This window comes from Triticum aestivum, chromosome 1A (assembly GCF_018294505.1).
Source record: "Triticum aestivum cultivar Chinese Spring chromosome 1A, IWGSC CS RefSeq v2.1, whole genome shotgun sequence".
Taxonomy (NCBI): domain Eukaryota; kingdom Viridiplantae; phylum Streptophyta; class Magnoliopsida; order Poales; family Poaceae; genus Triticum; species Triticum aestivum.
In genome coordinates this window covers 530771188-530798640 of record NC_057794.1, presented here as the reverse complement: position 1 = coordinate 530798640, position 27453 = coordinate 530771188, and the positions used below count along the sequence as shown (strand labels likewise).

The following is a 27453-nucleotide window of genomic DNA, read 5'->3' as shown; positions in this document are numbered from 1 at the left end:
CCAATAATGTGGGATAGGAATGTTAAAGCAAGAAGAGCGTGGAGCCACACGTGACTGGAGCGTTTTGATTCCCTATGTCCTGAGGCAGCGGACATTTTTGTCTATGGAGAACCCCATGCTCGGGAGAGGCATCACGGATGATGACTGGTGACTTGAATGAACCACTGTCGCCACGCAAAATAAAAAAAATCTCGGGTTTGCACATCAAAAAGGCATACGAAAGAATCAAGGAATATATTACTACCTGCATGATTTTGGCATATAGGGGTCAAACTAAGACCTATGACAACCAATAATGTAGGTAGGAATGTTAAAACAAGAAGGGGCGCAACCACACGTGACTGGAGCGTTTTGTTTTCCCATGGCTTGAGGCGGCTGGGCATTTTTGGCTATGGAGAACCCCATGCTCCAGAGAGGCACCACATGGGGTTGTCGTTAGTGTGAATAATCCCAAAAGCGAAAGAGCCATGGATGATTATTTGTGACTTGAACGAACCATTGTCGCCACTCAAAAGAAAAAAAAGGCTCGCATATCGAAAAGGCATATGAAACAATTTAGAAATATGTTATCACCTGCAAGATTTGGCATATAGGGGTTAAACTAAGACCTATGACAACCAATAATGTGAGATAAGAATGTTGAAGCAAGAAGAGGGCACAACCACATGCGACTGGAGGGTTTTGTTTCCGCATAGCCAGAGGCAGCGGGGCATTTTTGTCTATTGAGAACCCCATGCTCGGGAGAGGCACCACATGGGATCGTCGTTAGTGTGAATAAGCCCAAAAGAGAAAGATCCATGGATGAGGATTGGTGACTTGAACTAACCATTGTCGCCACGCAAAAGGAAAAAAAACATGGCCTGGCACATCGAGAAGGCATATGAGACAATCTAGAAATATATTATTACCTGCATGATTTGGAATATAGGGGTCAACCTAAGACCTATGACAACCAATCCGGACAAAGGGAGTAAGTGGTCGATCGACTCTTTAAATCCGGACAAAGGGAATAACGCATTGGCAGTTTCCTGTGGGCCCACTCCGCACCCATTACGCGCCGAGACCCGCTGGCGGGAGGGGCACCACCAACCCCCGCCATCGTCCTCCTCCAGAGTCGCATGTCCACCCCACTAGCATCCAGCATCTTCTCGGAGCGACGACCACCTCCAAACCAACAACCACGGTAACGGCGAGCCAAGCCGCCGCCCTTGCTGAGGCCAGATTCAGACAGAAGGAAAGCCCCATCGATTCTCTGCCTCCACTTGGATCTCTGCCGGTACAACCCCCCCCCCCTCGCCCGACTGCCTTAGCCACCCGGAGCTCGCGGCCGACGCCGATGGGCGCACCCCGCTGTCGTGCGAGCCTCTACCAGATCTAGGGTCCCGCGCTGCCCCACCCGATGCGAGATGAAGAGAGAACATGCCCTGCCGCCACCAAGTGCCCGACGACGCCCTCCAACGGCGGCAGAGAAGGAGGGCGAGGTGTTGGGGAAGCGAGTGGCAGTCGGCTAGCGTTTTCTTCCGGGTCGCCCGTGAGAGCGATACAGGAGGGAGGGAGGGGAAAATGATAGAGTTACAATATTTTAATCTAGGTATATCTCTTAGCTTCAAAACAAGACAACTCTAACATTTCCTCTCACAGAACACGTTAAATGAGAGCTATTTTAGATACAATACGATACAATTTATCGAAGGCGAAATATTCAAATAAAATATTAATGCACTGTATTGCATGCAGACCTCGTAAGCAACATCATGAGGCGCTTGCTCGCAACGGCTTATAAATTGTGCACATCCAAAACAAGGCAATAGGGAAAATGAGACACAACAATTGAAGCAATTCAGGACCGGGATAAGTGGTCGACCGGCCTTTTAAACCCGTACCGAGGGAGTAATGCATTCGGAGTTTCATGTGGGCTCACTTCCCTCATTTTTATCATCTTCACTTCATATAGTTAAGCGGGCCATAAGCCCCTTATCGAACTAACTCTAGGCCTTAAGTTGCTTGATGCGAAAAAGACTCTAGAAAGATCATACCCGCAAAGAAAGAAGATTATATAAGACAAAAGAGTGGGTGAGTGTAGCTTGTTTTTACAGCAGTACACTATGTGTCGACTAGCTAATTGCAACACTATTGGCCATGAAACAGCTCGCAGTGGGTTTCAAGTGGGCGCCGGCCGCCTTCGAGGCTTAACCCCCACCGCTAAGATACATCGGATCCTCGCGCACGCAGCCATAAACCGGCAGCGCACCAACCGAACCATCGTCCCATGCACGCATGCATGCAGCCCCTCGCCCTCGCGCGTGACGCCAGGGTTACTCGCGAGTGTGCTCACACCGTCAACTTCAGTAATCACCCCTCGGTTCTCGTCCTATATATACGTCGCCCCGTGTAGATCGACCTCCAACCACCCTCACCAACAACCCGCGGATATATGCGCTCTTATTGACATACCACATACAGTCGATCGTCTCCGGCGGTAGGGCGGCCATGGAGGAGTTCGACGAGGCCGACGTCCTGTGGCCGGACCACGACGACGACGAAGAACCTGTCCAAGTGCAAGACCTTCAGCAGCAGCAGCGTGTGTCACCGGCGATCAAGCCGCACGACAAGATCGAGGCGGCGCGTCGCCCGGCGGGCTCGTCGTCGGCGCCGATGGTCATCCCCGTGGCGCCAAGGTTCCCGATGATGATGGATTATGGCTCGTGGGCGCGGAGGTGCCACAGCGACGGCGTTGGGGGCGCGTCGTTCGTGGCGCCGCACGTGATTACGGCGAGGCGGCGGTGCGCGTCTTCGGAGGAGAGGTCGGTGTGCGTGGGGCAGGGGCGCACGCTCAAGGGCCGCGACCTCCTCTATGTCCGCACCGCCGTGCTCCGCATGACCGGCTTCCTCGAGACCCGAGGGCCGTCGATCCATCGAGTCACCACCGTCCGCGCTTGATTTCAGCATCCCGTAGCGAACCACCCCAGCAGTTTTTTCGTGCCACCCGAGTCCGAGTCCATTCCATGCTTAGTTATGATATGAGTGTCAGTGAATTCCCGAGAAACAAAATGGAGTCCATTCCTTGCTTAATTATGATATGAGTTTTCACCGATGATGCAAAATATGAAGGAAACTCCAATCGATTCTAGATGTTTTATTTCTTTTCTTTTCTTCATTGCATGTAGTAAGGCTTGTAGTGAGGATGACACACGCTCCTGTGGTGCTTTTCGCTCGGCGCCGTTTCGGATCGGCGCGCGCGCGACAACGACAGCACGCGCACGACCGCGGAATCTACGAACGGTCGCTCCAGTTCGAGACGTCACGTCATCGGCCGGAGCGGAGTGGATCAGTGACTGCGTGCAGGCCCGGCGACGTGCTCGGGTTTGGACTCTAGTAGCAGCTGCTACCTGCCAGCCACCGATTTCTTTTCTGAAAGTTCGTTGTGCGCCATGCCCACACGGCCATCACGGGGTCTGTGCTTCTCGGCTGTGCAGTACGCACCGTGGGCCGGGCGTGCGTGTACACGATGTCCATGCGTGATCGTGTTTTGCACGCACGCACGCACGCGACCGGCGCGCGCCGCACAGGTTACGTGCGTCTGCGGGGTCGCGCGGGCGCGGTGCAGGTGCCTTTCCACGACGGCGACCGTTTCCGTTAGGAGGAGTGCAGTACAGCCTGCCGATCTAGAAGTGCAGAGAGTAAGGCCAAAACGTATCCCGGGCTCTGCCAACGCGTGCTGGGACGACGGATTATTACGCTGTTCGTCCTCTTCTGAAAAAAAGGCTGTTCGTCCATATGCGCGTCGCACTCCAAAGGCCAACAAATTCAAGGGGTTCGCCATCCAAGCAGCACTCCTTTTTTAATGCTTAACTTAGCAGCGCCATGAATTAGTTCTGAGCAATCTTCTCAACGGTGTGTGGAGTTCGCTAGGTGATGCCCGTCATGTCTCCTGACGGCGGTTTGAGGATGCTGTAATGGTTTTTGCTCCACTTTTAGTCAATTAACCGAGAAATTGTATTCTAATACCTCCGTAAAGAAATGTAAGAGCATTTAAATCACTAGAGTAGTGAGGGAATACTACTTAATGAATAGTTGAGCCATTCAGATTCAATTGTCAAAGGAAAATAACAGTGCTCTTCTATTAAATTGGAACCGTCAAGGATCGGGCTAGCCTAGACAGTTCCCCACTTGGTGTGCCTCGCGCACACGTATCACCTAAAAAACATCTTCATTTCCGAAACTAGACAACGTGCTGACAAAGGCAAGAATCTTAGGGTGGAGATTAAGCCTTAACACTCTTCTGCATTTTGGTGAAGCCAAGGTTATCACTATTCTATGTTCTAGGAAGTGTATGTTGAGTTAAATTTATTGTTGTATGGTTCGAGGTACTTTGGTGTGTTTGTCGCTTATATCCCCATGGCCTCACGCGGCGGCATTTTTGTCTACGGACAAACTCATGCTCGGGAGAGGCACCATATGGGGTAATCGTTAATGTGAATAAGCCCAAGTGCGAAACAGTCATGTATGATGATTGGTGACTTGAATGAACCATTGTCGCCACGCAAAAGAAAAAAAACTCGGCCTCGCACAACGAAAAGGCATATGAAACAATTTAGAAACATATTATTATTCTGTAACGTGCATGATTTGGCATATCGGAGTCAACCTAAGACCTATGACAACCAAGAATATGGGATACGAATGTTAAAGCAAGAAGGGGCGCAACCACACGTGACTGGAGCATTTTGTTACCCCATGGCCTAAGGCAGCGGGACATTTTTGTCTATCGAGCACCCTATGCTCGGGAGAGGCACCACATGGGGTTGTCGTTAGTGTTAATAAGCCCAAAACAAAAGAGTCATGGATGATGACTGATGACTTGAATGAACCATTGTCACCACGCAAAAAAACTTGATCTCACATGATTTGGCATAGGAATGTTAAAGCAAGAAGGGGCGCAACCACACGTGACTGGAGCATTTTGTTTCCCCATGGCCTCAAACGGTGGGGCATTTTTGTCTAGGGACAAACCCATGCTCGGGAGAGGCACCATATGGGGTAATTAATTGTTAATGTGAATAAGCTCAAGTGCAAAACAGTCATGTATGATGATTGGTGACTTGAACGAACCATTGCCGCCATGCAAAAGAGAGAAAAGCTCGGCCTCGCACATCAAAAGGCATATGAAACAATTTAGAAATATGTTATTACCTGCATGACTTTGCATATAGAAGTTAATCTTAGACATATGACAACCAATAATGTGGGTTATGAATGTTGAAGCACGAAAGGGGCCCAACCACACGTGACTGGGACGTTTTGTTTTCCCATGTACTGAGGCGGCAGAGCATTTTTGTCTATGGAGATACCCATGCTCGAGAGAAGCACCACGTGGGGTCATGGTTAGTATGGATAAGCCTACTAGAAAAAGAGTCATGGATGATGATTGGTGACTTGAACGAACCATTGTCACCACGCAAAAAAAAACTCAACCTTGCACAACTAAAAGCCATATGAAACAATTTAAAAATATCTTATTATTCTGTAACCTGCATGATTTGGCATATCGGGGTCAACCTAAGCCCTATGATAACCAATAACATGGGATAGGGATGTTAAAGCAAGAAGGAGTGCAACCACACGTGACTGGAGCGTTTTGTTACCCCATGGCCTGCGGCGGCGAGATATTTTTCTCTATCGAGCACCCCATGCTCGGGAGAGGCACCACATGAGATTGTCGCTAGTGTTAATAACCCCAAAATGAAAGAGTCATGGATGATGACTGGTGACTTAAACGAACCATTGTCGCCACGCAAAAAAAACTTGGTCTCACATGATTTGGCATAGGAATGTTAAAGCAAGAAGGGGGCGCAACCACACATAACTGGGGCATTTTGTTTCCCCATGTCCTGAGGCGGCGAGGCATTATTGTGTATGGAGAACCCCATGCTTGGGAGAGCACTACATGGGGTTGTCGTTAGTGTGAATAAGACCAAAAGCGAAAGATCCATGGATGATGATTGGTGAGTTCAACGAACCATTGTCGCCACGCAAAAGAAAGAAAAACTCGGCCTCGCATATCGAAAAGGCATATGAAACAATTTAGAAATATGTTATTACCTGCATGATTTGGCATATAAGGGTCTAACCTAAGACCTACGATAACAAATAATGTGGGATAGTAATGTTGAAGCAAGAAGGGGGCGCAACCACACGTGACTGGAGCGTTATGTTTCCACATGACCTGAGGTGGCGGGGCATTTTTGTCTACGGAGAACCCCATGCTCGGGAGAGGCACCACATGGGGTCATTGTTACTGTGAATATGCCCAAAAGAGAAAGAGTCATGGATGATGATTGGTAACTTAAAAGAACCATTGTCGCTATGCAAAAAAACTCGGCCTCTCATATGGAAAAGGCATATGAAACAATTTAAAAATATGTTATTACCTGCATGATATGGCATATATGGGTCAACCTAAGACCTATGACAACCGATAATGTGGGATACGAATGTTAAATCAAGAGGGGGCGCAGCCACATGTTACTGGAGCGTTTTTTTCCCGAAGACCAAAGGCAGCGGGGCATTTTTGTCTATGAAGAAGCCCAGGCTCGAGAGAGGCATCACATGGGGCCGTCGTTAGTGTGAATAAGCCCAAAAGGGAAAGATCCATGTGTGATTATTGGTGACTAGAACGAACCATTGTCGTCATGCAAAAAAACTCAGCCTCGGACATCAAAAAGTCATATGAAACAATCTAGAAATAAATCATTACCTACATGATTTGGCATATTGGGGTCAACCTAAGACCTATGAGAACCAATAATGTAGGATAGGAATGTTAAAACAGGAAGAGGGCAGACCACATGTGACTGGAGTGTTTTGTTTTCCTACGGCCTGAGGCGGCGGGGCATTTCTGGCTATGGAGAACCCCATGCTCGGGAGAGGTACCACATGGGATCGTCGTTAGTGTTAATAAGCCCAAAACGAAAGAGTCCTGGAAGATGACTGGTGACTTGAACGAACAGTTGTCGCCACGGCGAAAAAACTTGGTCTCACATAATTCGGCATAGGAATGTTAAAGCAAGAAGGGGGTGCAACCACACATGACTGGAGCATTTGTTTCCCCATGGCCTGAGGAGGCGTGACATTATTGTGTATGGAGAACCCCATACTCGGGAGAGCACCACATGGAGTCGCCATTAGTGTGGATAAGACGAAAAGCGAAAGAGCCATGGATGATGATTGGTGAGTTCAACGAACCATTGTCGCCACGCAAAAGAAAAAAATTCGGCCTCGCATATCAAAAAGGCATATGGAGAAATTTGGAAATATGTTATTACCTGCATGATTTGGCATATAGGGGTCTAACCTAAGACCTATGACAACAAATAATTTGGGATAGGAATATTAAAGTAAGAAGGGGGCGCAACCACACATGACTGGAGCGTTATGTTTCCACATGGCCTTAGGCGGCGGGCATTTTTGTCTATGGACAACCCCATGCTTGGGAGAGGCACCGCATGGAGTCATTGTTACTGTGAATAATCCCAAAAGATAAAGAGGCATGGATGGTGATTGGTAACTTAAATGAACAATTGTGGCCACGCAAAAGAAAAAAACTTGGCCTCTCATATCGAAAAGGCATATAAACAATTTAGAAATATGTTATTGATGGCAGCTGGAACTACGTCGGTATTTCCCCAGAGAGGGAGGGATGATGTAGCACAACAACGGTAGAGTATTTCCCTCAGTTATGAAATCAAGGTATAGAACCAGTAGGAGAACCAAGAAACACAACATAAACATCCCCTGCACACAAAGAACAACACCTCGCAACCTGACGAGTTAAAGGGGTTGTCAATCCCTTTCGGGTAACGGCGCCTGAAATTGGCATGTGACGGGAGAAAGTTGTAAATATTGATAGATCGAACGCCAAATAAAATAAATTGCAGCAAGATATTTTTGGATTTTTGGTTTAATAGATCTAGAAATAAAAGTAAGGAAAAAGTAGATCGCAAAGCAAATATATGAGAAATAAGACCTGGGGCCGTAGGTTTCACTAGTGGCTTCTCTCGAGAAAAATAGCAAAAGATGGATAAACAAATTACTGTTGGGCAATTGATAGAACATCAAATAATTATGACGATATCCAGGCAATGATCATTACATAGGCATCACGCCCAAGATTAGTAGACCAACTCCTGCCTGCATCTACTACTATTACTCCACACATCGACTGCTATCCAGCATGCATCTAGTGTATTAAGTTCATGGAAAAACAGAGTAATGCAATAAGAACGATGACATGATGTAGACAAGATCTGTTTATCTATATGGCGGTAGATATAGATCTCATCTTTTTATCCTTAGTAGCAATGATACATATGTGTCGGTTCCCTTTCTATCACTGGGAACAAGCACCGTAAGATCGAACCCACTAACGGGCACCTCTTCCCATTGCAAGATAAATAGATCGAGTTGGCAAGACAAAACCCAAATATCGGAGAAGAAATACGAGGCTATAAGTGTTGGAAATATCCCTAGAGGCAATAATAAAATGGTTATTATTATATTTCATTGTTCATGATAATTGTCTATTGTTCATGCTATAATTGTGTTATCCGGAAATCGTAATACATGTGTGAATACATAGACCACAACACGTCCCTAGTGAGCCTCTAGTTGACTAGCTCATTGATCAAAAGATAGTCATGGTTTCCTGACTATGGACATTGGATGTCATTGATAACGGGATCACATCATTAGGAGAATGATGTGATGGACAAGACCCAATCCTAAGCATAGCTCAAAGATCGTGTAGTTCGTTTGCTGTAGCTTTCCTGAATGTGAAATATCATTTCCTTAGACCATGAGATTGTGCAACTCCCGGATACCGTAGGAGTGCCTTGGGTGTGCCAAACGTCACAACGTAATTGGGTGACTATAAAGGTACATTATAGGTATCTCCGAAAGTGTCTGTTGGGTTGGCACGAATCGAGACTGGGATTTGTCACTCCATATGACTGAGAGGTATCTCTGGGCCCACTCGGTAATGCATCATCATAATGAGCTCAATGTGATCAAGTGGTTGATCACGGGATCATGCATTATAGTACAAGTAAAGTGACTTGATGGTAACGAGACCAAACAAGGTATTGGGATACCGACGATCGAGTCTCGGGCAAGTAACGTACCGATTGACAAAGGGAATTGTATAAGGATTGATTGAATCCTCGACATCGTGGTTCATCCGATGAGATCATCGTGGAGCATGTGGGAGCCAACATGGGTATCCAGATCCCGATGTTGGTTATTGACCGGAGAGGCGTCTCGGTCATGTCTGCATGTCTCCCGAACCCGTAGGGTCTACACACTTAAGGTTCGGTGACGCTAGGGTTGTTGAGATATTAGCATACGGTAACCCGAAAGTTGTTTGGAGTCCCGGATGAGATCCCAGACGTCACGAGGAGTTCCGGAATGGTCCGGAGGTGAAGATTTATATATAGGAAGTCAAGTTTCGGCTATCGGGAAAGTTTCAGGGGTAATCGGTATTGTACCGGGACCACCGAACGGGTCCCGGGGATCCACCGGGTGGGGCCACCTATCCCGGAGGGCCCCATGGGCTGAAGTGGGAGGGGAACCAGCCCCTAGTTGGCTGGTGCGCCCCCCCTTGGGCCTCCCCTACGCCTAGGGTTAGAAACCCTAGGGGTGGGGGCGCCACCCTTGCCTTGGGGGGCAAGGCACCCCCTTTGGCCGCCGCCCCCCTAGGAGATTGGATCTCCTAGGGCCGGTGCCCCCTAGGCACCCTATATATAGTGGGGGGGAGGGAGGGCTGTGCACTCAAGCCCCTGGCCTCTCCCTCTCCCTCCCATGACACTCCTCCGTCTCCCTGCGCTTGGCGAAGCCCTGCCGAGATCACCGTTACTTCCACCACCACGCCGTCGTGCTGCTGGATCTTCATCAACCTCTCCTTCCCCCTTGCTGGATCAAGTTGGAGGAGACGTCTTCCCAACCGTACGTGTGTTGAACGCGGTGGTGTCGTCCGTTCGGCACTAGGTCATCGGTGATTTGGATCACGTCGAGTACGACTCCATCAACCCCGTTCTCTTGAACGCTTCCGCACGCGATCTACAAGGGTATGTGGATGCACTCCTCTTTCCCTCGTTGCTAGATGACTCCATAGATTGATCTTGGTGATGCGTAGAAAGTTCTAAAATTCTGCTACGTTCCCCAACAGTGGCATCATGAGCTAGGTCTATGCGTAGTTACTATGCACGAGTAGAACACAAAGCAGTTGTGGGCGTCGATATTGTCAATTTACTTGCCGTGACTAGTCTTATCTTGATTCGGCGGCATCGTGGGATGAAGCGGCCCGGACTGACCTTACACGTACGCTTACGTGAGACTGGTTCCACCGATTGACATGCGCTAGTTGCATAAGGTGGCTGGCGGGTGTCTGTCTCTCCCACTTTAGTCGGATCAGATTCGATGAAGAGGGTCCTTATGAAGGTTAAATATAAATTGGCAATTCACGTTGTGGTTTTGGCGTAGGTAAGAAACGTTCTTGCTAGAATCCTATAGCAGCCACGTAAAAACTTGCAACAACAATTAGAGGACGTCTAACTTGTTTTTGCAGCAAGTGTTTTGTGATGTGATATGGCCAAAGGATATGATGAATGATATATGTGATGTATGAGATGATCATGTTCTTTTAATAGGAATCACGACTTGCATGTCGATGAGTATGACAACCGGCAGGAGCCATAGGAGTTGTCTTTATTTATTTATGACCTGCGTGTCAACATAAACGTCATGTAATTACTTTACTTTATTGCTAAAGCGTTAGCCATAGTAGTAGAAGTAATAGATGACGAGACAACTTCAAGAAGACACGATGATGGAGATCATGGTGTCATGCCGGTGACAACGATGATCATGTAGCCCCGAAGATGGAGATCAAAAGGAGCAAATGATATTGGCCATATCATGTCACTATTTGATTGCATGTGATGTTTATCATGTTTTGCATCTTATTTGCTTAGAACGATGGTAGGTTAAATAAGATGATCCCTCGAAATAATTTCAAGAAAGTGTTCCCCCTAACTATGCACCATTGCGAAGGTTCGTTGTTTCGAAGCACCACGTGATGATCGGGTGTGATAGATTCTAACGTTCGAATACAACGGGTGTAAGCCAGATTTACACACGCAATACACTTAGGTTGACTTGACGAGCCTAGCATGTACAGACATGGCCTTGGAACACAGAAGACCGAAAGGTCGAGCATGAGTCGTATAGAAGATACGATCAACATGAAGATGTTCACCGATGTTGGCTAGTCCGTCTCACGTGATGATCGTACACGGCCTAGTTAACTCGGATCATGTTTCACTTAGATGACTGGAGGGATGCCTATCTGAGTGGGAGTTCATTGAATAATTTGATTAGATGAACTTAATTATCATGAACTTAGTCTAAAATCTTTACAATATGTCTTGTAGATCAAATGGCCCACGTTGTCCTCAACTTCAATGCGTTCCTAGAGAAAACCAAGCGGAAAGACGATGGCAGCAACTATACGGACTGGGTCCGGAACCTGAGGATCATCCTCATAGCTGCCAAGAAAGATTATGTCCTAGAAGCACCGCTAGGTGACGCACCTGTCCCAGAGAACCAAGACGTTATGAACGCTTGGCAGTCACGTGCTGATGATTACTCCCTCGTTTAGTGCAGCATGCTTTACAGCTTAGAACCGGGGCTCCAAAAGCGTTTTGAGAGACACGGAGCATATGAGATGTTCGAAGAGCTGAAAATGGTTTTTCAAGCTCATGCCCGGGTCGAGAGATATGAAGTCTCCGACAAGTTCTTCAGCTGTAAGATGGAGGAAAATAGTTCTGTCAGTGAGCACATACTCAAAATGTCTGGGTTGCATAACTGCTTGACTCAGCTGGGAGTTAATCTCCCGGATGATGCGGTCATTGACAGAATCCTTCAGTCGCTTCCACCGAGCTACAAGAGCTTTGTGATGAACTTCAATATGTAGGGGATGGAAAAGACCATTCCTGAGGTATATTCAATGCTGAAATCAGCAGAGGTAGAAATCAAAAAGGAACATCAAGTGTTGATGGTGAATAAAACCACTAAGTTCAAGAAAGGCAAGGGTAAAAAGAACTTCAAGAAGGACGGCAAGGGAGTTGCCGCGCCCGGTAAGCAAGCTGCCGGGAAGAAGCCAAAGAATGGACCCAAGCCTGAGACTGAGTGTTTTTATTGCAAGGGAAGTGGTCACTGGAAGCGGAACTGCCCCAAATACTTAGTGGACAAGAAGGTCGGCAACACTAAAGGTATATGTGATATACATGTAATTGATGTGTACCTTACCAGTACTCGTAGTATCTCCTGGGTATTTGATACCAGTGCGGTTGCTCACATTTGTAACTCAAAGCAGGAGCTGCGGAATAAGCAAAGACTGGTGAAGGACGAGGTGACGATGCGCGTCGGGAATGGTTCCAAGGTTGACGTGATCGCCGTCGGCACGCTACCTCTACATTTACCTACGGGATTAGTTTTAAACCTCAATAATTGTTATTTAGTGCCAGCTTTGAGCATGAACATTGTATTAGGATCTCATTTAATTCGAGATGGCTACTCATTTAAATCCGAGAATAATGGTTGTCCTATTTATATGAGAGATATGTTTTATGGTCATGCTCCGATGGTGAATGGTTTATTCTTAATGAATCTCGAGCGTAATGCTGCACATATTCATAGTGTCAATACCAAAAGATGTAAGGTTGATAATGATAGTCCCACATACTTGTGGCACTGCCGCCTTGGTCACATAGGTGTCAAACGCATGAAGAAGCTCCATGCAGATGGACTTTTAGAGTCTCTTGATTACGAATCATTTGACACGTGTGAACCATGCCTCATGGGTAAAATGACCAAGACTCCGTTCTCAGGAACAATGGAGCGAGCAACCAACTTATTGGAAATCATACATACTGATGTGTGCGGTCCAATGAGTGTTGAGGCTCGCGGTGGCTATCATTATGTTCTCACCCTCACTGATAACTTGAGTAGATATGGGTATGTCTACTTAATGAAACACAGGTCTGAGACCTTTGAAAAGTTCAAGGAATTTCAGAGTGAGGTTGAGAATCAACGTGACAAGAAAATCAAGTTCTTGCGATCAGATCATGGGGGAGAATACTTGAGTCACAAATTTGGCACACACTTAAGAAAATGTGGAATAGTTTCACAACTCACGCCGCCTGGAACACCTCAGCGTAATGGTGTGTTCGAACGTCGTAATCGCACTCTATTGGATATGGTGCGATCTATGATGTCTCTTACCGATTTACCACTGTCATTTTGGGGCTATGCTTTAGAGACTGCCACATTCACTTTAAATAGGGCTCCGTCGAAATCCATTGAGACGACACCGTATGAATTATGGTTTGGGAAGAAACCTAAGCTGTCATTTCTAAAAGTTTGGGGATGCGATGCTTATGTCAAGAAACTTCAACCTGAAAAGCTCGAACCCAAATCGGAAAAATGCGTCTTCATAGGATACCCTAAATAAACTATTGGGTATACCTTCTACCTCAGATCCGAAGGCAAGATCTTTGTTGCCAAGAATGGGTCCTTTCTAGAGAAAGAGTTTCTCTCGAAAGAAATAAGTGGGAGGAAAGTAGAACTTGATGAGGTATTACCTCTTGAACCGGTAAGTGGCACAGCTCAAGAAAATGTTCCTGAGGTGCCTGCACCGACTAGAGAGGAAGTTAATGATGATGATCATGAAACTTCAGATCAAGTTGCTACTGAACTTCGTAGGTCCACAAGGACACGTTCCGCACCAGAGTGGTACGGCAACCCTGTCCTAGAAATCATGTTGTTAGACAATGATGAACCTTCGAACTATGAAGAAGCGATGGCGGGCCCGGATTCCAACAAATGGCTGGAAGCCACGAAATCTGAGATAGGATCCATGTATGAAAACGAAGTATGGACTTTGACTGACTTGTCCGATGATCGGCGAGCCATAGAAAATAAATGGATCTTTAAGAGGAAGACAGTTGCAGATGGTAATGTGACCATCTATAAAGCTCGGCTTGTCGCTAAGGGTAATCGACAAGTTCAAGGGGTTGACTACGATGAGACTTTCTCACCCGTAGCAAAGCTGAAGTCCGTCCGAATCATGTTAGCAATTGCCGCATTCTATGATTATGAGATATGGCAAATGGACATCAAAACCGCATTCCTTAATGGTTTCCTTAAGGAAGAATTGTATATGATGCAGCCGGAAGGTTTTGTCGATCCTAAGAATGCTGACAAGGTGTGCAAGCTCCAACGCTCGATTTATGGGCTGGTGCAAGCATCTCGGAGTTGGAACATTCGTTTTGATGAGATGATCAAAGCGTTTGGGTTTACGCAGACTTATGGAGAAGCCTGCATTTACAAGAAAGTGAGTGGGAGCTCTGTAGCATTTCTCATATTGTATGTGGATGACATACTGTTGACGGGAAATGATATAGAATTCTTGGAAAGCATAAAGGCCTACTTGAACAAGTGTTTTTCAATGAAGGACCTTGGAGAAGCTGCTTATATATTAGGCATCAAGATCTATAGAGATAGATCGAGACGCCTCATTGGTCTTTCACAAAGTATGTACCTTGAAAAGATATTGAAGAAGTTCAAAATGGATCAGTCAAAGAAGGGGTTCTTGCCTATATTGCAAGGTACGAGATTGAGCACGGCTCAATGCCCGACCACGGCAGAAGATAGAGAAAAGATGAGTGTCGTCCCCTATGCCTCGGCCATAAGGTCTATCATGTATGCTATGCTGTGTACCAGACCTGATGTAAACCTTGCCGTAAGTTTGGTAGGAAGCTACCAAAGTAATCCAGGCATGGAACACTGGACAACAGTCAAGAATATCCTAAAGTACCTGAAAAGGACTAAGGATATGTTTCTCGTTTATGGAGGTGACAAAGAGCTTGTCGTAAAGGGTTACGTCGATGCTAGCTTCGACACAGATCTGGATGACTCTAAGTCACAAACCGGATACGTGTATATTTTGAATGGTGGGGCAGTAAGCTGGTGCAGTTGCAAGCAAAGCGTTGTGGCGGGATCTACATGTGAAGCGGAGTACATGGCAGCCTCGGAGGCAGCACAAGAAGCAGTCTGGGTGAAGGAGTTCATTACCGACCTAGGAGTCATACCCAATGCGTCAGGCCCGATGACTCTCTTCTGTGACAACACTGGAGCTATTGCCCATGCCAAGGAGCCCATGTTTCACAGGAAGACCAGGCATATCAAGCGTCGCTTCAACTCCATTCGTGAAAGTGTTCAAAATGGAGACATAGAGATTTGTAAAGTACATACGGACTTGAATGTGGCAGATCCGTTGACTAAACCTCTCCCTAGAGCAAAACATGATCAACACCAGAACTGCATGGGTGTTCGATTCATCACAATCTAACTAGAATATTGACTCTAGTGCAAGTGGGAGACTGTTGGAAATATGCCCTAGAGGCAATAATAAAATGGTTATTATCATATTTCTTTGTTCATGACAATTGTCTATTGTTCATGCTATAATTGTGTTATCCGGAAATCATAATACATGTGTGAATACATAGACCACAACACGTCCCTAGTGAGCCTCTAGTTGACTAGCTCGTTGATAAAAAGATAGTCATGGTTTCCTGACTATGGACATTGGATGTCATTGATAACGGGATCACATCATTAGGAGAATGATGTGATGGACAAGACCCAATCCGAAGCATAGCTCAAAGATCGTGTAGTTCGTTTGCTGTAGCTTTCCTGAATGTCAATTATCATTTCCTTAGACCATGAGATTGTGCAACTCCCGGATACCGTAGGAGTGCCTTGGGTGTGCCAAACGTCACAACGTAACTGGGTGACTATAAAGGTACATTACATGTATCTCCAAAAGTGTCTGTTGGGTTGGCACGAATCGAGACTAGGATTTCTCACTCTGTATGACGGAGAGGTATCTCTGGGCCCACTCGGTAATGCACCATCATAAGGAGCTCAATGTGATCAAGTGGTTGATCATGGGATCATGCATTACGGTACGAGTAAAGTGACTTGCCAGTAACGAGACTGAACAAGGTATTGGGATACCAAAGATCGAGTCTCGGGCAAGTAACGTACCGATTGACAAAGGGAATTGTATACGGATTGATTGAATCCTCGACATCGTGGTTTATCCGATGAGATCATCGTGGAGCATGTGGGAGCCAACATGGGTATCCAGATCCCGCTGTTGGTTATTGACTGGAGAGGCGTCTCGGTCATGTCTGCATGTCTCCCGAACCCGTAGGGTCTACACACTTAAGGTTCGGTGACGCTAGGGTTGTTGAGATATTAGAATACGGTAACCCGGAAGTTGTTCGGAGTCCCGGATGAGATCCCGGACATCACGAGGAGTTCCAGAATGGTCCGGAGGTGAAGATTTATATATAGGAAGTCAAGTTTCGGCCATCGGGAAAGTTTCGGGGGTAATCGATATTGTACTGGGACCACCGGAAGGGTCCCGGGGGTCCACCGGGTGGGGCCACCTATCCCGGAGGGCCCCATGGGCTGAAGTGGGAGGGGAACCAGCCCCTAGTGGGCTGGTGTGCCCCCCTTGGGCCTCCCCCTGCGCCTAGGGTTAGAAACCCTAGGGGTGGGGGCGCCACCCTTGCCTTGGGGGGCAAGGCACCCCCTTTGGCCGCCGCCCCCCCCCCCCTAGGAGATTGGATCTCCTAGGGCCGGCGCCCCCCTCTAGGCACCCTATATATAGTGGGGGGAGGGAGGGCTGCGCACCCAAACCCCTGGCCTCTCCCTCTCCCTCCCGTGACACTCCTCCGTCTCCCTGCGCTTGGCGAAGCCCCGCCGAGATCACCGTTGCTTCCACCACCACGCCGTCGTGCTACTGGATCTTCATCAACCTCTCCTTCCCCCTTGCCGGATCAAGTTGGAGGAGACGTCTTCCCAACCGTACGTGTGTTGAACGTGGAGGTGCCGGCCGTTCGGCACTAGGTCATCGATGATTTGGATCACGTCGACTACGACTGCATCAACCCCGTTCTCTTGAACGCTTCCGCACGCGATCTACAAGGGTATGTGGATGCACTCCACTTCCGTACTTGCTAGATGACTCCATAGATTGATCTTGGTGATGCGTAGAAAATTTTAAAATTCTGCTATGTTCCCCAACAATAAGAGATCATGCATAAAAGAGATCAAAGAAACTCAAATACTTTCATGGATATAAAAACATAGATCTGATCATAAACTCGAAATTCATCGATCCCAACAAACACACCGCAAAAGAGTTACATCATATGGATCTCCAGGAGACCATTGTATTGAGAATCAAGAGAGAGAGATGAAGCCATCTAGCCACTAACTACGGACCCGAAGGTCTACAAGGAACTACTCACGCATCATCGGAGAGGCACCAATGGAAGTGGTGAACCCCTCCATGATGGTGTTTAGATTGGATCTGGTGTTTCCGGACTCTGCGGCGGCTGGATGAATATTTCGTCGACTCCCCTAGGTTTTGGTAATATTTGGGTATTTATAGAGCAAAGAGGCGGTCCAGGGGGCACTTGAGGTGGGCACAACCCAGCTGGGCGCGTTAGGAGGCCCTGGCACACCCAGGTGCAACGAGGGCCCATTGCCTTTCTTCTGGCCCATAAAAAATAATCGTAAAGTTTCGTGCCATTTGGACTCCGTTTGATATTGATTTCGTGCGATGTAAAAACATGAAAAAAACAGGAAATGGCACTGGGCACTATGTCAATAGGTTAGTACCAAAAAATGATATAAAATGACTATAAAATGATTATAAAACATCCAAGATTGATAATAAAATAGCATGGAACAATCAAAAATTATAGATACGTTGGAGACGTATCAGTATCCCCAAGCTTAACTCCTACTCGTCCTCGAGTAGGTAAGTGATAAAAACAGAATTTTTGATGTGGAGCGTTGTTCATCAAGTCGTATCATATTCTTTTCTTTATAGCATGGACATTTGGACTTTTATGTGATTCAAAGCAATAGTCTACTTTTAACATAATAATTTAGATACTCAAGCTTATCAACAAGCAACCATGTCTTTCAAAATATCAATGCCAAAATAAGTTATCCCTAGCCCATCATGCTCAAACATTGATCCATTCATGAAACACACTCATATATTAACTACACCCAATACTTGAGCATGATCATATTGCCTCCTAGTTGGTTCTTTTTATAAGAGAAGGTGGAGACTCAAATTTCAAAATAAAAAATTGCATAAAGTAAAAGATAGACCCTTCGCAGAGGGAAGTAGGGATTTGTAGAGGTGCCAGAGCTCAAAGCGAAAAACTTAGAGATAAAAACATTTTGGGAGGTGCATCCATCCCACCAACAAAAATGACTTAGAGTTCCGAACACTTTCCATGCTAGATATGCCATAGGCGGTTCCCAAACAGAAAATAAAGTTTATTCCTTTTTCCACCATAACTTTCACTTTCCATGGCTAACCGTATCCACGGGTGGCCTCCATATGAACACTTTCCAAGGAATTTATTATTTGACAACATAAAGTAAATTCATTTATTTTTTGCATTTCGGGATTGGGCATCCCTAATACCTTTGCCTTACTCTCGTGCAATGACAAGTGAATAAACACTCATCTTGAGAATAACACATCTAGTATGGAAAATATTAGCCACCCTCACCGCTCCGTGAGTGAAACAAACACACAAAAGAGAAGTTTATTTTGAAAATTAGAGATGTCAAGAAGGGGGTACAAGCACACACGACTGGAGCATTTTGTTTCCACATGGCCTGAGAGGCAGCGGGGCATTATTGTCTATGGAGAACCCCATGCTCGGGAGAGGCACCACATGGGGTCGTCGTTAGTGTTAATAGCCCAAATGAGAAAGAGCCATGGATGATGATTGGTGACTTGAACGAACCATTATCGACACGCAAAAGAAAAAAACTTGGCCTCGCACATCAAAAAGGCATATGAAATAATCTATAAATATATTATTACCTGCATGATTTGGAATATAGGGGCCAACTTAAGACATATGACAACCAATAATATGGGGTAAAAATGTTAAAGCAGGAAGGGGGCGCAACCACAAGTGACTAGAGCATTTTGTTTCCCCATGGACTGAGACGGCGGGGCATTTTTTTCCATGAAGAACCCCATGCTCGGGAGAGACACGACATGAAGTCGCCGTTAGTGTGAATAATCCCAAGAGTGAAGGAGCCATGGATGATGATTTTTACTTGAATGAACTATAGTCACCACACAAAAGATAAAAACTCGGCCTTGCACAACGAAAAGGCATACGGAACAATTTAGAATTATGTTATTATTCTGTAACCTGCATAATTTGGCATATGTCAACCTAAGACCTATGACAACAAATAATGTCAGATAGGAATATTAAAGCAAGAAGAGGCGCAACCACAGATGACTAGAGTGTCTTGTTTCCCCATGGCCTGTGGCAGCGGGTCATTTTTGTCTAAGAAAAACCCCATGCTCGGGAGAGGCACCATATGGGGTCGTCGTTAGTATGAATAAGCGCAAAAGTAAAAGAGCAATGGACGATGATTGGTGACTTGGAATGAACCATTATCATCACACAAAAGAAAAAAAATCGGCCTCGTACATCAAAAAGGCATATGAAACAATTTAGAAATATGTTAAAGCAAGAAGGGGCGCAACCACACATGACTTGAGCGTTTTGTTTCCCCATGGTCTGAGGCGGTGGGGCATTTTATCTAGCGAGAACCCCATGCTAGGGAGAGGCACCACATGGGTTGTCATTAGTGTGAATGAGCCGAAAAGAGAAAGAGCCATGGATGATGATTGGTAACTTGAACGAACCATTGTCGCCACGCAAAAGAAAAAAACTCGACCTTGCACATTGAAAAGGCACATGACACAATTTAGAAATAAGTTATTGCCTACATGATTTGGCATACATGGCGAACCTATAACCTATGACAACCAATTATGCAGCATAGGCCTGTTAAAGCAAGAAGGAGCGTAACCACACATGTCTGGAGCATTTTGTTTCCTCTTAGCATGAGGCGGCGGGGCATTTTTTCTATGGAGAACCCCAATCTTCGGAGAGGCGCCACATTGGGTTGTTGTTAGTGTGAATAAGCCCAAAAGAGAAAGAGCCATGGATGATGATTGCTGACTTGAACGAACCATTGGCGCCACACAAAGGAAAAAACTCGACCTCGCACAACGAAAAGGCATCCGGAACAATTTAAAGGTAAGGTATTATGCTGTAACCAGCATGATTCGACATATCAGGGTCGACCTAAGACCTATGACAACCAATAATGTGGGATAGGAATGAAAGAGTGTTAAAGCAAGAAGGGGCGCAACAACACATGACTGGAGCGTTTGTTTTCCCCATGGCCTGAGGTAGAGGGACATTTTTGTCTATGGAGAACCCCATGCTCGGGAGAGGTACCACATGGAGTTGTCGTTAGTATGAATAATCCCAAAAGAAAAAGAGCCATGGATGATGATTGGTGACTTTAACGAACCATTGTCGCCACGCAGAAGAAAAAAACTCGGCCTCCCATAATTTTCAATGGGAATGTTAAAGCAAGATGGGGGCGCAACCACACGTGACTAGAGCGCTTTGTTTCCCCCTGGCCTGAGGTGAATGGGGATTTTTGTTTATGGAGAACCCCATTCTTGGGAGAGGCACCACATGGGGTTGTCGTTAGTGTGAATAAGCCCAAATGAGAAAGAGCCATGGGTGATTATTGGTGATTTGAACGAACCATTGTCACCACACAAGGGGAAAAAACTTGGCCTCACACATCTTAAAGGCATAGGAAACAATTTAGAAATATATTATTATTCTGTAAACTGGATGGTTTGGAATATAGGGGTCCATCTAAGACCTATGGCAACCAATAATATGAGATAGGAATGTTAAAGCAAGACGGGGCGCAACCACGCATGACTGGAGCGTTTGGTTTCCCCATGTCCTGGGGCGGCGGGGAATTTTTGTCTATGGAGAACCCATGCCCGGGAGAGGAACCACAAGGGGCCTTCATTACTGTGAATAAGCCCAAAAGCGGAAGAGCCATGGATGATGATTGGTAAGTTAAACGAACCATTGTCGCCACGCAACAGAAAAAAAAACTCGGCATCGCACATCGAAAAGACATATGAAATATTTTAAAAATATGATATTAAATGCATGATTTGGCATATAGGGTCAACCAAAGACCTATGCAACTAATAATGTGGCGTAGAAATGATAAAACAAGAAGGAGCACAACCGCACGTGTCTGGAGCGTTTTGTTTTTTCATGACCTAAGGCGGTGTAGCATTTTTGTCTATGGAGAATCCCCATGCTCGGGAGAGGCACCACATGGGGTCGTCGTTAGTGTAAATAAGCCAAAAAGCGAAAGAGCCATGGATGATGATTGGTGACTTGAATGAACCATTGTCGCCACGCAAAAGAAAAAAACTCAACCTCGCACAAGAAAAAGGCATATGAAACAATTTAAAAATATGTTATTATTTTGTAACCTGCATGATTTGGCATATCGGGGTCAACCTAAGACCTATGACATCCAATAATGTGGGATAGGAATGTTAAAGCAAGGAGGGGTGCAATCACACTTGACTAGAGCATTTTGTTTCCCCATGGCTTAGGCCACGGGACATTTTTGTCTATGGAGATCCCCATGCTCTTCTATTACGTTGGAACCGTCAAGGATCGGGGTAGCCTGGACAGTTGATATGTCTCCAACGTATCTATAATTTTTGATTGTTCCATGCTATTATATTATCTATTTTGGATGTTTTATATGCATTAATATGCTATTTTATATGATTTTTGGGACTAACATATTAACCTAGAGCCAGTGCCAGTTTCTGTTTTTTCTTTGTTATAGAGTTTCACAGAAAAGGAATACCAAATGGAGTCCAAATGGAATAAAACTTTCGCGATGATTTTTCTTGGACCAGAAGACATCCAGAGGACTTGGAGTGCACGTCAGGGAAGCCACGAGGCAGCCACAAGGATAGAGGGCGCGCCCCCACCCTTGTGAGCCCCTCGTGACTCCACCAACCTATTTCTTCCGCCTATATATTCCCATATATCCCAAAACAACCAGGGGATCCACGAAAACACTTTTCCACTGCCTCAGCCTTCTGTACCCATGAGATCCCATCTAGGGGTCTTTTCCGGCATCCTGCCGGAGGGGGATTCGATCACGGAGGGCTTCTACATCAACACCATTGCCCTTCCGATGAAGCATGAGTAGTTTACCACAGACCTACGGGTCCATAGCTAGTAGCTAGGTGGCTTCTTCTCTCTCTTTGATTCTCAATACCATGTTCTCCTTGATGTTCTTGGAGATCTATTCGATGTCATACTTTTTTGCGGTGTGTTTGTCAAGATCCGATGAATTGTTGATTTATGATCAACTTATCTATGAATATTATTTGAATCTCCTCTGAATTATTATAGGCATGATTTGATATCTTTGCAAGTCTCTTCAAACTATCGATTTGGTTTGGCCAACTAGATTGGTTTTTCTTGGAATGGGAGAAGTGCTTAGCTTTGGGTTCAATCTTGTGGTGTCCTTTCCCAGTGATAGTAGGGGCAGCAAGGCACGTATTGTATTTTTGCCATCGAGGATAAAAAGATGGGGTTTACATCGTATTGCTTGAGTTTATTCCTCTACATCATGTCATCTTACTTAATGTGTTACTCTGTTCTTCATGAACTTAATACTCTAGATGCAGGCAAGAGTCGGTCGATGTGTTGAGTAATAGTAGTAGTAGAATCGTTTCGGTCTACTTGACACGGACGTGATGCCTATATTGATGATCATTGCCTTAGATGTCATCCTTACTTTGCACTTTCCTATCAATTTCTTAACAGTAATTTGTTCACCCACTGTAATATTCCCTATCTTGAGAGAAGCCTCTAGTGAAACCTATGCCCCCCGGGTCTATTTTCCATCATATAATCTTCTAGTTTCCATCATATTAGTTTTTGACTTACTTCCTTTGCAATCTTTTACTTTCAACCAAAAATACCAAAAATATTTACTTTACCGTTTTATTTATCTCTATTAGATCTCACATTTGCAAGTAATAATGAAGGGATTGACAACCCCTTTATTGTGTTGGGTGCAAGTTGTTGTTTTTTTGTGGAGGTATTTGGTGACTTGCGCGTTGTCTCCTACTGGATTGATACCTTGTTTCTCAAAACTAAGGGAAATATTTACTCTACTTTTCTGCATCACCCTTTCCTCTTCGAGGGAATAATCAACACAATCTCAAGAAGTAGTAGGAAGAATTTTTGGCGCCGTTGCCAGGAAGATCCATGCCAAGTCAAGCCATACCAAATAACCATCATAAACTCTCATCTCTTGCATTACATTATTTGCCATTCGCCTCTCATTTCCCTCTCCCCCACCTCTTTTGTCTAATGGAACTGTTTTAACTTTAGATCATGTGATGCAAAGACTTGATATTATTGAAAATAAAATTGCTACTGTTGAGTTGATTGAAAATTTGGATAAAAATATTCATAATCAGATTACTGAATACGATAGTTAATGAGAAGATAGATCAAGATTCTTCTAGAACTGGCAAGCTAGAAGATATTATTACCAACTTGGGTTCCGCTTTTTCCTCCGTTCAAACTACACAAAATCTTCCTCCTACCAAGATTCCCAAGTTTTCTTATGTTCCTAAGAATAAGGGCGAATCTTCTAGTAAGGACAATGAAGATCTCAAATCAATAAGTATTCACCCCAATTTTCTCGATATCATTAAGGAACTAATATGTCCATTTTGCATCATGTTTTCCTACTGTTATTTATGATGTTTTCATGCATAATAATGACTTTTGGAGTAACTCTAATGCCCTTTCTTTCATAATATGAAAGGTACACACAAAGAGGGGGAATTTTGGCACTTGGAAATATGGACCTAGAAAAGCTACGTCGGGCTACCTATTCAGCAGAACTCCAAACAAGCTGAAACTTTACAAATAATTTTTATGGAATATATAAAGAATATTGGAGCAAATAAGTACCAGAGGGGGCCACCAGGTGGGCACAACCCACCTGTGCATGCCAGGGAGCCCAGGCGTGCCTTGGTGGGTTGTGCTCACCGAGGCCAACCTCCGGTGCCCATCTTCTTCTGGTATATAAGTCATTTTGACCTAGAGAAAATAATGAGAGGACTTTCGGGACGGAGCGTTACTGTCTCGAGGCTGAACTCGGGCAGGAGCACTTTTGCCCTCCGGTGGAGCTAATCCACTGGGAGAACTTCCCTTCCGGAAGGGGAAATCATCGTCATCATCATCACCAACAACTCTCCCGTCTTGGGGAGGGCAATCTCCATCAACATCTTCAACATCACCATCTCATCTCAAACCCTAGTTCATCTCTTGTGTTCAATCTTGTTACCGGAACTATAGATTGGTGCTTGTGGGTGACTAGTAGTGTTGATGACATCTTGTAGTTGATCACTATATGGTTTACTTGGTGGAAGATTATATGTTCAAATCCAATATGCTATTTAATACCCCTCTGATCTTGAGCATGATTATCATTTGTGAGTAGTTACTTTTGTTCTTGAGGTCACGGGAGAAATCATGTTGCAAGTAATCATGTGAACTTGATATGCGTCCGATATTTTGATAGTATGTATGTTGTGATTCCTTAGTGGCTTCATGTGAACGTCGACTAAATGACACTTCACCATATTTGGGCCTAAGGGAATGCATTGTGGAGTAGTTACTAGATGATGGGCTGTGAGAGTGATAGAAGCTTAAACCCTAGTTTATGCGCTATTCTGTAAGGGACCGATTGGATCCAAAAGTTTAATGCTATGGTTAGAATTTATTCTTAATACTTTTCTCGTAGTTGCGGATGCTTACAAGGGTGTTAATCGTAAGTAGGAGGTTTGTTCAATTATGAACAGGACTTAAGCACCGGTCCACCCACATATAAATTATCAAAGTAGCGAACATGAATCGAATCAACATGATGAAAGGGACTCGATGAAACTCTCGTGTACCCTCAAGAACGCTTTGCCTATTATAAGAGACCGTTTTGGCTTGTCCTTTGCCTCAAAAGGATTGGGCTGCCTTGCTTCACTTTTGCTATTATTATCATTACTTGCTTGTTACAAATTATCTTGCTATCAAACTACACTGTTACTTACAATTTCAGCACCTGCAGACATTACCTTGTTGAAAACCACTTGTCATTTCCTTCTACTCCTAGTTTGGTTCGACACTCATGCTTATCAAAAAGAGATACAATTGACCCCCTATACTTGTGGGTCATCAAGGCTATTTTCTGGAGCCGTTGCCGGGGAGTGAAGCGCCTTTGGTAGTGAAATTTGGTAAGGAAACATTTATATAGTGTGCTGAAATTTACTGTCACTTGTCACTATGGAGAACAATCCTTTGAGGGGTTTGTTAGGGGTATCTTCACTTCCACCGGAACCATAATTAGCTACCCCTCAACCTACTGCACCTACTGAAAATATTGAATATGAAATTCCTTCGGGTATGATATAACAACTGCTAGCTAATCCTTATGCAGGAGATGGAACCGAACATCCTGATATGCACTTGATATATGTGGAACAAATTTGTGGATTCTTTAAGCTTGTAGGTTTACCTGGAGATGAAGTTAAGAAGAAGGTTTTCCCTTTGAAGGGAAAAGCATTGGCATGGTATAGGCTATGCGATGATATTGGATCTTGGAATTGAAATCGGTTAAAATTGGAGTTCCACCAAAAAAATTATCCCATGCATCTAGTTCATCGTGATCGGAATTACATATATAATTTTTGGCCTCGTGAAGGAGAAAGTATCTCTCTAGCTTGGGGGAGGCTTAAGTCAATGTTATATTCATGCCACAATCGTGAGCTCTCAAGAGAAATTATTATCCAGAATTATTATGCTCGGCTTTCTCATAATGATCGATGCATGCTTCATACTTCTTGTGCTGGTTCATTTATTAAGAAGACTATTGAATTCTGGTAGGATCTTCTGGAAAGAATTAAACGCAACTCTGAAGATTGGGAACTTGACGAAGGTAAAGAGTCGGGTATTCAGCTTAAGTATGATTGTGTTAAATCTTTTATGAATACTGATGCTTTTCAAAAGTTTAGCACTAAATATGGACTTGAATCTAAGATAGTAGCCTCCTTTTGTGAATCATTTGCTACTCATGTTGATCTCCCTAAAGAGAAGTGGTTTAAATATCACCCACCTATTAAAGAAAAAAGTAAAGGACCGGTACTAGCTAAAGAAGAAACTATCCTTTATAATGTTGATCCAGTTGTTCCTACTCTTATATTGAGACACCACCTTTCCCTGTTAGGATAAAGAAACATGCTAAAGTTTCAACTGTGGTTAACAAAAGTTATATTAGAACACCTAAACCTGATGAACAAATTAAAGTAGAACCTAGTGTTGCTATGGTTAAGGATCTCTTGGAAGAAAATGTAGTTGGGCATGTTATTTACTTCTGTGAAGAAGCTGCTAGAATTGCCAAACTTGATAAAAAGGATAAACATAGACCTGTTGTTGGCAAGCCTGTTGTCTCAGTTAAAATAGGAGATCACTATTACCATGGTTTATGTGACTTAGGTGCTAGCATGAGTGCTATTCCTTATTCCTTATATCGAGAAATTATGAATGACATAGCACCCGCAGAGATAGAAGACATAGATTGTCGTGGAGTTGACACGACAGATGTCCTAGAGCAAGGACTTAGTCGTACGGCCATCGCACTAGAAAGCTTAAAAGGGTTAATCGGGACAAAGGACACACGAGAGAGTTTTTATACTAGTTCGGCCCCTTACGATGAAGGTAAAAGCCTACATCTAGTTGGGATTGGTATTGCTGAAGTTTCGATCTCCAAGAGGCTCAACTCGCCGGCTTGGTTATTGACTTGGTTGTTTCTTCACCTAAGCCGCCACAGGGTCGTCCCCTTATATACATGGGTTGAAGCCTGGTGGCCTACATAGTCCCGGCCGGCTCATAAATAGTGTCCGGCTCGGTGACTAGTTAATTCTACCTTATGATACAAGTCACGCCACTACGGCGGTTTATCACTACGGGCCATAAGTCGCCCATGGGCTTTAGACCCTTTACTGAACCGCCATCTTTATGATTGATCCTGGGCTTTGCATGATAATCCTCTTTTCATAAGCCGGCCCCTCCAGGGCGGCTTACACAAATTGTTATATCCCCGACATTAGGCCCCAGATTGATTTGAACCGGTTCATGTCAATCTTAAAATACCTTAAGAAACAAGCCTTCTGTCTTCTGTGCGTCCATAAGTTATAACCCGCCGTGACATCATCTTGTGGATCTGCGGTAAACCACCGTGATGTCATCTTCCATTAAATTCATTTTTCTT

The 27453-nt window shown here is 44.9% G+C and overlaps 1 protein-coding gene across 1 annotated transcript; it reads left to right on the top strand.

The window, feature by feature from the left end:
* The first annotated feature begins 2412 nt into the window (after positions 1 to 2412).
* On the top strand, positions 2413 to 3132 carry LOC123177154 (uncharacterized). Its single transcript, XM_044591076.1, has one exon. It carries the CDS (start codon positions 2491 to 2493, stop codon positions 2938 to 2940), a length of 450 nt encoding a protein of 149 aa, XP_044447011.1. The 5' UTR covers positions 2413 to 2490; the 3' UTR covers positions 2941 to 3132.
* Positions 3133 to 27453: the final 24321 nt, after the last annotated feature.